Below are 14,509 nucleotides of genomic sequence, written 5' to 3'. Positions count from 1 at the left end.
TTTTCGTGGTATCTCTTAGTAAGGATCAATCTCCTATTAATTCTTTAATTATTATGTTATATGTCACAGTTTACTACATCATTTAAACACGCACAATTTGTGTGGGGGGGTTTAATAAAATAAATAATGTAAAGATTTAGTGTCTTCATTCACACCTGAGTAAAAGAAAGACTTGCTGCTTGGTGTTATACATTGAAAATAATAGTGCACAAGTGTTATTGACACAAAAATATAATTCAACAAATATAGTCTGTAATGATGCATGCCAGATTGCACACATGTACATTTAGCATGAAACATTCAGTGACATACATCATATGCTGTTAGTTCAAATTTTAGATGACAAGATGTGCTGCAACCATGCGCTTATTCGTTCGAAGCTCCACTGACTTGAAGGATAAAGAGGAAGATGTGAACAATGTCAATGTAGAGAGAGAGAGCTCCATAGATGTACTCCTCTGGGCTAATGGCCAGCTCCCGGTTTCCAATGAGGAGCTGCGTGTTGTATACTAAAAACTAACACAGAAAGTAAGAATAAAGAAACTTAGACCCTTGAGTCTGCACCAAGAAAGTAAACCAACCAAAGACTAACACATCTGCAGCTTGACTAAAAATATCACAATCAAATGGGAAAATTGCCATGAAATTCACTGATTAAAGGTTTTGTTTAGTAGAAAATCGATATTTATATAATGACCATGTTCGACAATTTAAGTAAGTCCTACAGATGGGAGTCATTGTGGAAGAGGTCACTCCCATCAGGATAGAAATGTTTCATCGCAGGATAAAGCTGATCACTCCTTCCTGGACAGTGTAACAGACTCATTTTCACTGTAGGAGTCAAAAATTCAAGCCTGTACTAGTCACTTAGCGTGTACCAGACATGCTTGTGTAAGATGACTCATTTATATCTCTGTTTTCCACATCTCTTTTGACTAGCACCTTTTGGTTTTTGCACCACTGAACTCCTAAATGTGCGTCCTGCACTGACACATCAGCCACTTAAAGAAGTGTTGCTCGTGTGCACCTGTGTGGAGCCGACTGCATTTATTATGTTTTGCCCCCCATTTGTTCAGGTTTTACCTTTGTCACCCGTCTGTATATTCTCTTAGATCTTAGATCATATACAGACCGCACGCCACATTCATTTAAATAAGTATATGTCTGTCATTGCAGCCTCAAGATCAAGTTTCACATTAAATATGTTCAAAAGGCAGCGATTACAAGAAGTGGATATGTCGAGGTGTGAGGATTTTTATCTTGTTATTCAACAATACATTTGCAATACAGCGCTCAAATTCTCTCCATAAAGAGACTCACCAGAGTGTAAACAACAGCTCCAATTGCAGCGTAGAGCATATGCAGCCAAGGGACCTGTTGAGTGACATAAGAAAGGCCTTTGAATGTGAAATCAGTCACAGATACACCCTACTGTGCTGCTACTCCTCACACTGAGGAAAGGCGAGCAGAGAGAATAAATTAAAGGATTTGACCAAAGCGTCCTCACATATTGGAAGGAGAGGACGACGACTGTGACTGTCCCGGTGATCATGAGCAAAACGGCAGCAATACAGAGAAATCCCCCGCAGGAGGTGAAGTCCACCTGTGATGAGAAACAAGCCATTAACAGGATCAAAGTGAAATTAATAGGCTTCGAGCCACATGAAAGGGTAGTCAAGATCATTTGAAAGAGGATCAGAATGAGGTTAAAAAAAAAAATAAAGAAAAATAAAAGTAATAATAACAAACGAGGGTGGATGTGTCACGCACCAGCCCAAAAATGTAACTTATTCATCTTGAGTTGCATCAGGCAGAGAAGTTGGATTCACATCTTATCCCCGAATGTTATAAATATTTAAAGGAACTCAGTGCCCCATTGTAATGCGAGACAAAGGCGTTCTTTTACACTCACAACAAAGACAACCTCTGACAAGCCACAATCTACTGAGCTACAGAGAGACGCAGTTTACATCTCCATCTACCTTGGTTTGAAAGCAGAAGACTGTGACAGCTATACAAACTATCGCCGTTATTCCCATGGCGAGAAGCACTGCTTTAGTTTCATAATAGCTGGAAGAGATACATACAGTGATTAAAACAATCACCCGGGAGTAGCACGTCATTATGAAAATGTGCTGCGTTGTGCTCTGTATTGTGGTGTATCGACTGAGCCCGAGCCAGAAAAAACACTAAACAAACCTCGAAATTGTTCCAGCCATGTAGGACAAGGCAAGAGTCTGCAAGATAAAAAACAATGTGTCATGACAGATGTTGTGATGTTCAGGTTTCTTTCTTCTTTCGTGGCGGAGTTTCTTTTGCTATACTTTAGATCCTATTTGGGACTTTAATGGTTTCAGTATCTTAACTACTCACAGTGTGATCTCAGCTCTTCCAATTGGAAGTTCTCTACCTTTACCGTACTTACAAATATCGCCAGTAGCACACAATTCCATGGGAAACGCCTCCTAAACAAAGAAATGTGATAACGACTTTAAAAAAAGCATGCAAATGCAAGTATTATTGGTATTGACTACTTGAATTATGCATAACATTACTAGTAGAAAAGTTCTTTTCTAACTAGCCATGCTCACCTTGGTTCTTTGCAGCAGATGAGAATGCAGTAAACCAAAAAATAAACCACACTACGGAGAGATAAATCACTGTGACTTTTACAATATACACCAGCATGTCATGGGAATAACAGCAGTGATGATATTGTTGAAAGTGGGGACTCTATGATGCTTTTATTTCATTTATTCAAAACTCTAGTTTTGTTCCTAGAGTGTCACTCACAAAGATGCCCAGTAGATGCCAGGGTACTGGATGACAAACTGCCTCACCGGGTCACTAGGAAGACACAGATATAAGGGGTCGCTCAGCAGCACACTGTCTCCTCCAACAGATACGTTAATCGGGAAGATGGAATATTATACTTACACAAATGTAAAGACAGAAACTACTGCAAAGGTGACAGCAAGCTGTGCTGTTAAAATTAAGTAAACCTGTCCACAAACACAAAACCAAGAAGTTCTGTTGAGCACAAGAAAATACATCAGTGGTATTTAGACGAGCTCATTTGCATTCTGAACAATAAAAAATGCACAGTTTAAGTGTGTTGCATGACAAATGGTAAAAATCCTTACCTTTCTAATGAAGGCATGCCGGATAGATGTGCTTTCCCACTGGGTACTCAGAAAATCATCCATGTCTCCTGCAGAATTGGGAATAGCGAAGTGGTAATTTATACTTGCCACACTAGGAAGCTAATCTAAATATAATGTGGGGTGTGATCAAGATCTTGTGTTATTTCCTCAGAACCTTGGTTAGATGCAGGCACTCCAGCAGACAGAGTCGGTATTGTGGCGGGTATCCCAGATGGAGAGAAGCCAGGGGCGGCCCACATTCCGGTCTGCGGGTAGACACCGTCCTGGTCCCAGTAGCCAGGAGGGCTACGACACATGTCAGGATTAGGGCTGTACGACGGAGGTGGTGGAAGACTGGAGCCATGTTGTGACTGACTTGGGAAGCTACTCTTAGGATGTTGCAGTGCAACCTCATAAGGTGGTGGACTCTCAATTTTAGATGTCATAATTTTTTTTGCCAGATCACCTTAAAGCTAGAATAAATCGGCTACATTAAACTGATACTTTACATGTTACGTAGGCCTACTGGTGATATTACACACTGACAACAGTGGATCTTTTTCTTTCCCTCTGAACTGAGAGCAGCTGTAACAAAGAGAAACAATTTCAATTTTATCAATTTGGGATACATTAAGTTTTTTGGCTCTTAAATCTGGAATGAATACAATATTATAAACAGACATGGATCAGTTGTTATGTAATTATTATGTACTTTTCATTGTCACAGTAAATTTAAATTATATACAACCCTAAAACCACATCATAACAAAGTTACTATTTCAAAGTTCCTTATTTATAATCTTCTGTAACAAAAGGCTATGTATGTGTACTTGTAACAAATATAAATGCCATATTAAACAATAAGGAAACAACAACAACACAAATACGCTCACAATGGTCTTATATATTTTTTCAATATAAAGAAAATGAATGTTAAGAAAGAAAATGTAAAATAACAACAAAAATTATTATTTACCTGGGACCTTCACCCTAAAACGGGAGTGCTGTGCCCTGTGTCCTTTCTCTCCCTGCTGGTTTGCAGACTTGTACCACAGCGGGATGTCATCTTTGTAACAGGATCTGTTCACTGAAACTCACACTGTTACTGATGTGCCTCAGAAAGCATGGAGGATCAGGCTCATGTTCAAAGTATCCCTGTCTCCATTCAATTTTGACGCCATTTAGACTTAATTACTAAATATGTAATAAACATGTAATGTTACACAATAACAGAATAATAACACAAAAACAGAACCGAAGCTAATGCCTTCATATCATCACTATGTTTTTTTCGGAGACAAAATGTACTTTTAAGTAAGCGAGTAAATTAAAGTTTAAAGCAAACCACAAGTCATTGTGATTAATGTGATAAAGGGAAAAAACGTAAAAAACGCCACTTTAATATAATGCACTATACTATGTATATACTACTACTACTACTACTACTAATACTAATAATAATAATAACAATTATTATTATTATGATTATTATTATTATGATTATTATTATTATTATTATTATTATTATTATTATTATACCGTTTCTGTTTTATTTTTCCCTGAGCTTCCGGGGTTTGCGTATTGCTTCCTACGTCATCACGCTCCGCTCAGTGGCTATGGCGTTTCCTGACTGGATGGTAACACTGGCTGTTGCCACATCCTTCTTTGGTTTCTTGTGTTTATGTCTTCGATACAGACGTGCAGGGCAGGTTTTTTGGAGAAAAATATTTAGTAAGATAATGGCTCGTACGGAAAAGCCACTGTTCCGAATAGCGTAAGTGTATGCCATTAATTTATCCAATTTCTTTTTTGTCGTCGCAGTGATTCTTGTTAGCGTAGCTTAGCAACATGTAGCCATTATTATTGTGTGAGGCCGTCCCACCAAACTCAATATCAAATATGTCACAATTTAAAGTAGCTTCACCAATTAGCAGAAGTATTACCTCTGCATTTTTGGTCTGAGGCATTTCCTCCATCAGTAAATGCCTCGGATTCATTCGGCATAAGTATGAGCCTCAAACATGTATTTTTTTTTTTACTACCATTTCATGTGAAGAGACGTGATGTGTAATAACATCAAACATAGCTAGTTAGTGCTTTGGTCACCATTCAGTGTTTTCACTAGAGAATGTGACTCCTGCTGCCAAGACACAGCATCAAGGGTTCTAAACTGTTTTTCAGGTACACACTTTACACCAGGACCAGACTTGGATACATGTATTACAAGAGACAAATGAGGAAAGCCCGGGAACATTATCCAGCTGGACATTCCACATCTCAGCCCATGGAGTTGAATGGTATGCAAAATGATCTGTTTAACTGTTATTTGTGGGAACATACAGTGGGAAAAAAATGAAAGAAAAAAAATGCATCTGATGCAAAGTTGCATATATTTTATTTTTATCTAGCACATTCTTTATCTATAACATCCTGTCAGCAAACTCAAGTGACTCAGATAATTGCCGATTGATTTGCTTGATTGCAGAACTTAAGCGCTCGTAATGTGGTGTAGCGGTTGCCTCTCATGGAGTAACACATTGTATTATACTCTAGATTTATTTCCCTCTGATTTTTCTTTATTTGATTTTTGTTTAAATTTGTACTCTGCTGCGATGGCAGCTGATTTTCCCCCTCAGGGGACCAATAAAGAGTTACCTTTTCAAAAGTCATTACCGTCACTACCTGGATTTAACTAAGCAAATAGGTAAAAGCCTCCCATTAGATAATTACAGCATAGATTATTACTTTTCAGCTGGCAACAAGTTATTTAACCCTAACCGATGCAGTGAGTAGCTTCTCATTTCATAAGCAGAAGCTTATCGAAACAATGCCATGGTGCTGTATCTAAGCAAAAGGTGGTTCGAAGAAATATTAAAGTGTGTCAATTTTTTTTGAACTGGCAGTGTATATTGATTGCATTATATGTGTACATTTAATACTGCATGTTGAATCCTACCAAACATAATGATAAAGTTCAATATTGCACTGAATGTTTTGTCTTTTTTTCCCCTGCCCACAGGTATCAAAATAATTCCCATCTCGGTGCTGTCTGACAACTACAGCTATCTTGTAATTGACACAGCCTCCAGTGTTGCAGTTGTCGTTGACCCCGCAGATCCTCAAACAGTACAGGTAGATGCATCAATTGCAAATATAATATCCAGGTGTTCCTGTTGTTTGTAAGGAGTTTTAAGATTAGCACTAATATGCAGAAAACAACTGACTTTTCGTGTCATAGTCAGAGCTTGACTGTGGCTAATAGTTTTCCAAAGTTACAAGCCACTTAGCATTTTCACTGAACACAATTTAGTTTTTAGGAAATTAGATTTTATATCATTAAAGGTGACTATAATGTGTTAAAAGTTACTTGACCGCTTTTAAATGCATAGGTGGTAAATGATTAAGTACATTTGCTCAAGTTCTATACTGAAGTATACATTTTAAGCACTTGGGAAGGCACTGAAGAATTACGTAAATGTTGCAGTACTAAGTACTAACTAGTAAGTTTTTATTTTAATCATAAATTTTTGCCAAAAATGTCTTTAACCATGTAGGTTTGAGTCGAGATCCTCTTTTTGAAATCACTAACTCTTGCCAAGATGTCAGACAGTACAATTCAACATGAAACACATACACATACACATATACAGTACTAAAACCAGTCAACTCTGTGTAAAGGTTGTGTAAAGATGTTATACAAGCTTTTAAATGTTGTGAAAGTTATTTATACTTAGCCTGCTGATTTTACCTGTCATGTTAGTTTCAGTTATTTAAACATCTTATGGACCTCATTTTAAAAATGTATAATTTTTTGGACTATGACAGCATTAGGAACTGAACAAATGGCTTGGGACTTATGGGGGCTCCTGCTTCACAGTCCCTGTCAAACTAACAAACTATCTTACACAAAAATATTTCAAAAAATAATGTCATTACTTAAGTTAAAAGTAATCAGAGAGTAAGAGTATTCCCCTGACTGCAGTTAGGGATTGGACTATCGATAAACTACTCTCTATGTGCGCCCTCTCTCTTCCTCAATCTGGAGGGGTTTTTCTCTGTGTCACAGAAATGACGAGGAAGAATCCCATCCTCATTTCTATCCAAGAGACACACCTTAGTTTTGCTGAACTCACCTGGTGTTGAAAGTGCTGAATGACCAACTGTTGCTCAGAGCGTATTGCATACACGCATACTGTAGGCATAATGGGTTAATAATGTGTCCTTCAGGCAGCCCCACAGTACACAATCTGTTTATGATTCCACAGATGCTCTAAAATCACAGTTATATTTGCACAAATGGCTTATTGGAAATGACTGAGAGCAAGTACATACATCCAGTGGGAAAAACTGTCTTTGAAATTAGGTGTCAAAAATCCAAATTGCAGTTATGTGTGTCCCTGTAGTTTTGGCGAGCACAACACACCAATTTTATAATTGGAAGACTCCATTACAAACACACACATATAGTTTGTAATGCCATACTGTACCTACAGTTTGTAGTATTTTGCAGCTGAATGTGCTTTTAAATAAATTGCTGCTGAATTGTTGTTAACATGGTGACTAAAAGCTTTAACTGCACTTGTAACTTTTCAGGCAGTCCTTGAGGAAGAGGGCGTAATGTTAGAAGCAATACTCTGTACACACAAGCATTGGTGAGTTTTATAGTTTATACATGCATTATAATTGAGCATGTTAACTGATTTTAATAGTTTATGCAAAAACATGAGGAGAAAGGCCTGATAATTCACCGTTAACAGTACACTGTTGAATTAATATACTGTGGATACATGTGGTGTCATATTTTAACACATCTACTGTTATCCATATTTTATGTGTCTCATATTTTAATCGAGTATATAGTCATTTCTGTTGTGTTCACAATAAGCTTCTGCTTTCTGATGCATTTACAGGGACCACAGTGGGGGAAACAAAGTGCTGAAAAGACTTCACAGTTCATGCCGAGTTTATGGAAACGCAGCTGATAACATTCCTGGTCTCACGCAGTAAGTCCTTGTTCAGACTTCATCACACACTGGTTCCCACAGTATCACCCGTACAGCATTGAGTCCTGTTTCATTCTGTCTTTTAGCCCTCATAGGCGCTTACTTCACATTAAATTGTCATTGCATGATGTTGTATTGTACTTGTATTGTATTTGTATGTATTTTATGACAACAGGACAATGATTAATTGAACTACATATACAAGAAATTTGCAAGTATATTTTAATAATAATAATAATAATAATAATAATAATAATAATAATATAATTGGAAAGATAATTTAATCAGTTATTTTTGGTTTAGATATGATTTTAGCAGTGTTCTTCCCAATGTCTCTGTCCACTTCCTAAAATCTCTGAATGGCTTATATGAAAAGCTGATACTTAAAATGCCCAGACCAACATGAAGTGTTTTGACTTTCTTTACACGATTTTGTCAGTTTTGTATTTGTGTATCTTTGTTTTTCACACCTCACATTAGAAATAGCCAGACCATAAGGTTTAAACTGTAAAAGTTATATATAGCAGCTACAAATGTCAGCAAGTTGTAGCCAATTGGTGGAATTTTTTTATATTCGCAGCCCTCTCTCGCACAAGGACTCTGTAACAGTTGGCCGCATGCACTTTAAGGCCCTCTTCACTCCTGGGCACACAGTGGGCCACATGATCTACCTCCTGGACGGCCGAGCTGTCGAGGCCCCCTCCAGCCTCTTCTCTGGTGATCTGGTGTTTCTGTCAGGCTGTGGTGAGTGAGAAAATAGCATCAATTGAAATAATCAGTTATAATCAACACTGACATATGTAATGTGCTTGTTTGATGTACATTGATGTATCATTCTTTGCGTAATAATGTACTGTCGAGATGCCTGTACCCCAAATCCCCACTGAATGACCACAGAGGTAATAACATGGGCATTTGCTATTGCTAAATATCTAAATAAACATGTATTTGTTAAGCCAGTATAAGGAAATACAGAAGTTTGTCCTCGTGCAGAGATCCAGACAATACTTGAACTTGAACATGATTATATTTTATACAGTGGCATGAAACAGTATGTGAACTTTTTGGAATTTCATCATATTATCAAATATGATGAGCCTGAAATAATAAGACAAAAAGATCTGATCTTTTTTGTCTTTATTGAGAACAACCATAAAAACCTCAGAGTGATAGTGATGATAGTGAGTGAAAAAAGTATGGGAACCATTGGAGCAATAAACTCAACCATTAACTTCCTGTAGCTGTGGATCAGACCTGCACATTGTTCAGGAGGAATTTTAGTTTCATGTGTGGCTCTCTCCAAGTTGTTCCATATCATCTCTATTGGGGGTCTGGGCTCTGATTTGGCCACTCCAAAAGGTGGATTTTGTTTTCTGAAGCCATTCTGCTGTGTCTTTGGTGTTTTGGGACATTGTCCTTTTGCATCACTAAACTTCTACAGAGTTTCAGCTGATGTACAGACATTCTCACATTATCCTAATGTTTTCATGATGATATGCTGTGCCCCTTTTACGCCAGATGTAGTGCTGTGTGTTCTTTCCAAGTTCAATATAGTTCCGTCAGTCCACAACACATTTTGCCAATACTGCTGTGGAGTGTCCTGCCATAGACACCCTGCTTGTTTAATGTTTTACTTACTGTAGACTTATGAACACAGATGTTAGCCAGTTCCAATGATGTGTTTGTTGTGGTATTAGGGTCATTTTGACTGGGCGCCCACTTCTTGGTAGAGTAGCCACAGTCCCAGAGTGTCTCAATTTGTAGATTGTTTGTCTAACTGTAGACCGGTGGATTTCTAAAGTCTTTGACATCACTTTGTAACCCTTTCCAGTTCTATGCAAATCAACAATTCTTGATTGTAGATCCCCTGAAAGCTCCTCTTGGAGAGGCATGGCAAGCACATGCAACTTCCCACAAGTGTATTCTTCTTGTGTGGCATATCTTTGCGTACCATTGGGTCAGTGGGAAAATGAAGTAGCCTGTCTGTGCAATTTATTTTGTTTGTGAAAATCCTGTCTGTGCAGATGTTTACCTAAACATTAAGCCTGGAGACCAGATGTTTTTACACTTCCCATTCTAAAGAAATGCACACACTGTAAAAACAAACTGAAACAGATGAACATCTTTTCCACGACCACAGGATGTTTCTTCTGACATTGTTGTTGTTTTTTTTTTTTTTGGATGGGCAGTGTATATTGCTTATATCTGTTTGTACAGACATTAAATGTTGAATTCATGGCAAATGCTTACTTTTGATGCCTTGTGTTTACTCACTCACACAAACCTCCTAGCCCCTCTTCAACACGCCTAGTAAACAATGAATGCAGTCACTGTCCTCTCAGCCGAACTGCTACTACTGCATGCAGATTGTACCTCAGACTTGCTTTAACAAGCCAATGAACACAAACACAGTGTTTGTTTGTTATGGTTGCTTTACCTTGCTGTTGCCTAAATGATTTTTGTTTTTACTACTAGGAATTTAATTCTAAGAAAACTGCAAGCTTCTAAAAATGTATTTCAAACATTACTTGACTGAACACAGTCTATAAATTTGCTAGGAGTTATTTTACTTCCTATTTACACTATGGATAATAAACAACATTATCTCAGGAACTGAGCAATTTAAGCTTTTAGTTGACTTCCAAGTAGCAATGAAAATATCCTAAGAAATGTGTGATATCAACTGCTAAATGCAGATACAATGCTTTCCAAAACCTTCAGCTCCCCCGATTTGAACTCTTCACTTGACTTCACTTGTCACTTGTTTTTGTTGTTTTCAGGGAGAATGTTTGAAGGCAGCGCAACAACAATGCTGTCATCTCTGGACACTGTCGGCTCCTTAAGTGATGACACCTTATTATGGCCTGGTAGGAAAATCTTCTCACTTTTCAGAGACTTGTCAAAGATGTGGGTGAGTGTTGTAGTGCTTTTAATATACAGTGTCCATGCAGACATAACATAGCTTCCACTGCACTTATATGCAGTCTTGAAGTTCTTGCATACAAACATCTATGAAGTGTTTCATTTTACTGTCTGGGCATGATGTTTTTTTTTTTTTTGGTCCACTGGCTGTCCCTCAGGTCATGAGTATGCAGAGGACAACCTACTGTTTGCTGCTGAGGTTGAGCCACGCAATGCTGCCAGGGAAAACAAATATCAGTGGGTGCTGCAGCAGCGGGGCCAGAAGCTGTGCACGGTGAGAAGGATATATCGCTATTGTTATGCCTCTCAAGCATGCCATCCCAGAAAGGATTCATGTTGTCCAGCACCTGAGAAGGAGGGCTTATCACCTGCATACTGTGTATGCTGTCAGTGCCCTGAGTGCTCGCTTTCTTCTCACTGCTTCCTCTTTCAGGCTCTTATAGTCGAGTCTCATCTGTGATACAGTCTGAAGCAGAGCAAAGGTTCGCTGTCCCTAAAGTGCCTATCCAGAATTTAGATCAGTTTTTATCCTGATATCAGTAGAGCGTAGCGCTATGGGTGGTTTCACAAGTTTACACCTCCATGAATTTTGATAACTTATCCAAAACTTCTTAAATAAGTGTATTGTTTACTTTGCATTGTGTTAATGATTGGTGCATAAAACATGACAAAATCTGTCTTTGTTAAGTCTTCACAAGGCAGATTATGTTGTTTTGGATTGATTTTCAGCACAAATATGATGGGAATATTAGCTGTACAGTAAAGGAGAAAAACAAGCATACAAACAGCAAGGAACATATTGCTTATGGATTTCACTTGTTACCTGATAGATAAACCATTGTGAGAACAGTGTTTAAAGTTTAAACCTTTTTGACATGTTTCATTTGCAGAGTCCCTCAACTATCGGAGAAGAGAAGCAGTACAATCCCTTCCTGCGCAGCCACTCTGTCGAGCTCCATCAGGCTCTGGACATTCAGCAGGACCAGGATGAAGACTGGACTCAGTTCAGGGCCCGAGTGCTGGAAGAGCTGCGAAAACGCAAAGACCTCTACAACAGGAGATAGTCTGAGTCCACTAAACATGGGGAAACAGAGGAGTTACCTGTAGTGGACAGCGGCACAAAAGATGTGATGTGTGAACATGATAAGCTGAGCTCTGAGGTACTGTGTAAAAGCCAATATTGTATTTGAAAATTTAAAGGGGCATTAAATAATTTTTTACCTTTATTTTGAAGATGCATCTTCAATAGTTGAATATAACATGCCATAACACCACTGCGTTGCTGTGGTACGGCCGGAGGGCAGGAAGCTATTTTTTAACACTGAAAACTCTGTCACAAAGTTTAAAAATACTGGTGATTTGCCTAGTTCCGTTTAACAGTTTATCAGCTCTGGCTAACGAAAGCTATAATGCTTTTTATGACAAGCGACAGTATAATGTACTACTGTATACTGTATATAGATATCCACTGCCTACATATCTGGCAGGTCTTTAAAATTAATCGAAACATCACTGCTCTTCATAACACAGCAATCACATCCAACATCATGGATGATTTTCTGTTTTTATCTACTCTACTCTAGCACAGTATGGACTTTTCTTCATCTTATACGTTCTGCTATTTGCCTTCTGCCCTACATCTGAATTTTCTAATTTAATAATCCAGTTACCTCTTTACTTGCCATGTGTTATAATAATGTTGTGTTTAGACAGAGCAGTGCTCATTTTTTGCTTAGAGACATAAACAATTATGTTGATTTGCATGATTCACATTCCTGATTTGATTTTAAACGGGGGTATAACGAGATTTCTCCCTCTGGAGTGTGAAACGGGTCAACACACTACATGGGTGTGCAACTTGCTAGGTACAGTACTGTTTACTCCAGAACCTGGTTTATTTATAGAACAATTAAGAATCATCATTGTTGGTACGCTGGTTTCACATTTACATGCTGCTAAAGAATAAAAATGTTCTCCAAAGACGATGTAACTTCAAACAAGTATTTTGATTGTTGCTGTCTGGAATTATTAAAGCAATTGTTATAGCAACAATCATACACCTAATTGAATAAATCACACAAATACTCTGTCAGTACTTTGTGTGATAGCACAGACTTTTCTACACTAGACTTTTATGTGAATATGTTTGCTGAAAAGCCAAGTTTGTTTTAGCTTTAAAAAAAAAGGTATTACTAAAATTAATTCTTTATGGTGCATGTTGATCCTAGCACTCACGCTTTTCCTAGATGTTCTGTTGTAAAGCTCACTCATGAAACATGAAGAATTTATCTGCTAGTGAGCCAAATGTGCTAGTCAACAGTTTTTTTTTTTTTGCTGATCTCACATGTCATTCACCTGAACTTTTTTTCTTCTTTTCTAGCTTTTAGTAGTGGTACCATGTGAGCAACACATGAAGGATTTAAATGATTTTGCATTGCAAAGAATGAAACATGACTGAATTGCTGTTTTTCTTTGGATATAAATCAAGTGTTTCCCACAAATTCTTTTCTAAATGTGGCATTAGCTGGAGGGTGTCTAGCAGTTATGTGCAGTGTGCTAACCCTGACAAGCCAGCAGTATTCTAACATTAGCTCAGCTATCCTAACTAGCTCGGCTCCTTATATGTTGACTAGTAACTGTGACTGCCATGTTGATAGCAACAGCTATTTAGAGACTGGTCTGTTGTCTGTGTGTGTATCTGTCTGCGCACAATGAAACAAGATTTAAATATGTGGCGTGTCCACTGCAAATAAACCAATGTATGGGAAACACTGTACACTATGTTTTGCCATCAGTTTGAATTGATGTTAATGTGTTATAATTAAGATGATGATTGAATTGCAAGATCTTTTGACTCAAAAGAAGGTTTTTGTAACCTGAAAACTTTGAAAACTAAAGTTGTACGTTTTCTTTTTAATATATTGAAGGGTTTATTATACTGTGACAGTACAGAGATGGAAAATTGTTTCATTATAATAAACACCGTCTTCTTCCAATGCACATTTAAATATCTCTTTTCTTTATGTGTGTCTTTTTATAAAGGAACCCTAATGCAGCCTCTATTTAGTTGAAGATGAGCCAGAATGCAAAGGAATAAACCTTTGAACTTTTTCAGGAGGAAAGATCTTCTTATTCCTCTGTTACTCCTGCAGAAGGGCTTGTACCAAAGCACCTTATCCCCTGGTGATTGTTGACTAAAATGTTTTTCTGTTTGTTTGATGCAGATTCGCATCTTATTTGCATATGTTTGAGTTATGAACACCACCACTCGGGAGACTGTTTTACTTCAGGTTATGTTTTAATGAGGAAATATGAAAGTAAACTCCTCCATTAGAGTTCCCTATGTGTTATTTGTTGTCTTTATGAATGTTTACAACTGACAACTGAGTTATTTTTCCCACTGCTATAACTTTCCTCAACTCAAATAAAAGCATAACCTAC

The 14,509-nt window shown here is 37.7% G+C and overlaps 2 protein-coding genes across 2 annotated transcripts; one reads left to right on the top strand and one right to left on the bottom strand.

Annotated features, from left to right (window-relative positions):
* Positions 1-52: 52 nt before the first annotated feature.
* On the bottom strand, positions 53-3,589 carry LOC113173124 (protein lifeguard 3-like). The gene is made up of 11 exons (XM_026376439.1): positions 3,319-3,589; positions 3,144-3,211; positions 2,938-3,002; positions 2,794-2,847; positions 2,592-2,642; positions 2,426-2,465; positions 2,200-2,237; positions 1,983-2,070; positions 1,508-1,603; positions 1,321-1,374; positions 53-516 (listed from the first exon to the last, which is right to left on the bottom strand). Exons 1-11 carry the CDS (start codon positions 3,587-3,589, stop codon positions 367-369), a joined length of 975 nt encoding a protein of 324 aa, XP_026232224.1. The 3' UTR covers positions 53-366.
* A 1,155-nt stretch (positions 3,590-4,744) lies between these two features.
* Positions 4,745-14,064, top strand: pnkd (PNKD metallo-beta-lactamase domain containing). The gene is made up of 9 exons (XM_026377155.1): positions 4,745-4,917; positions 5,325-5,440; positions 6,163-6,275; positions 7,737-7,795; positions 8,054-8,146; positions 8,727-8,890; positions 10,927-11,013; positions 11,227-11,342; positions 11,959-14,064. The coding sequence occupies exons 1-9, from the start codon at positions 4,760-4,762 to the stop codon at positions 12,130-12,132; spliced, it is 1,080 nt and encodes a 359-aa protein (XP_026232940.1). The 5' UTR covers positions 4,745-4,759; the 3' UTR covers positions 12,133-14,064.
* Positions 14,065-14,509: the final 445 nt, after the last annotated feature.

The sequence above is a fragment of the Anabas testudineus genome, chromosome 21 (genome assembly GCF_900324465.2).
Source record: "Anabas testudineus chromosome 21, fAnaTes1.2, whole genome shotgun sequence".
In the NCBI taxonomy this organism is placed as follows: Eukaryota; Metazoa; Chordata; class Actinopteri; order Anabantiformes; family Anabantidae; genus Anabas; species Anabas testudineus.
Note: the sequence above shows the minus strand (reverse complement) of the source record. Positions and strands in the feature narration are given on the sequence as shown.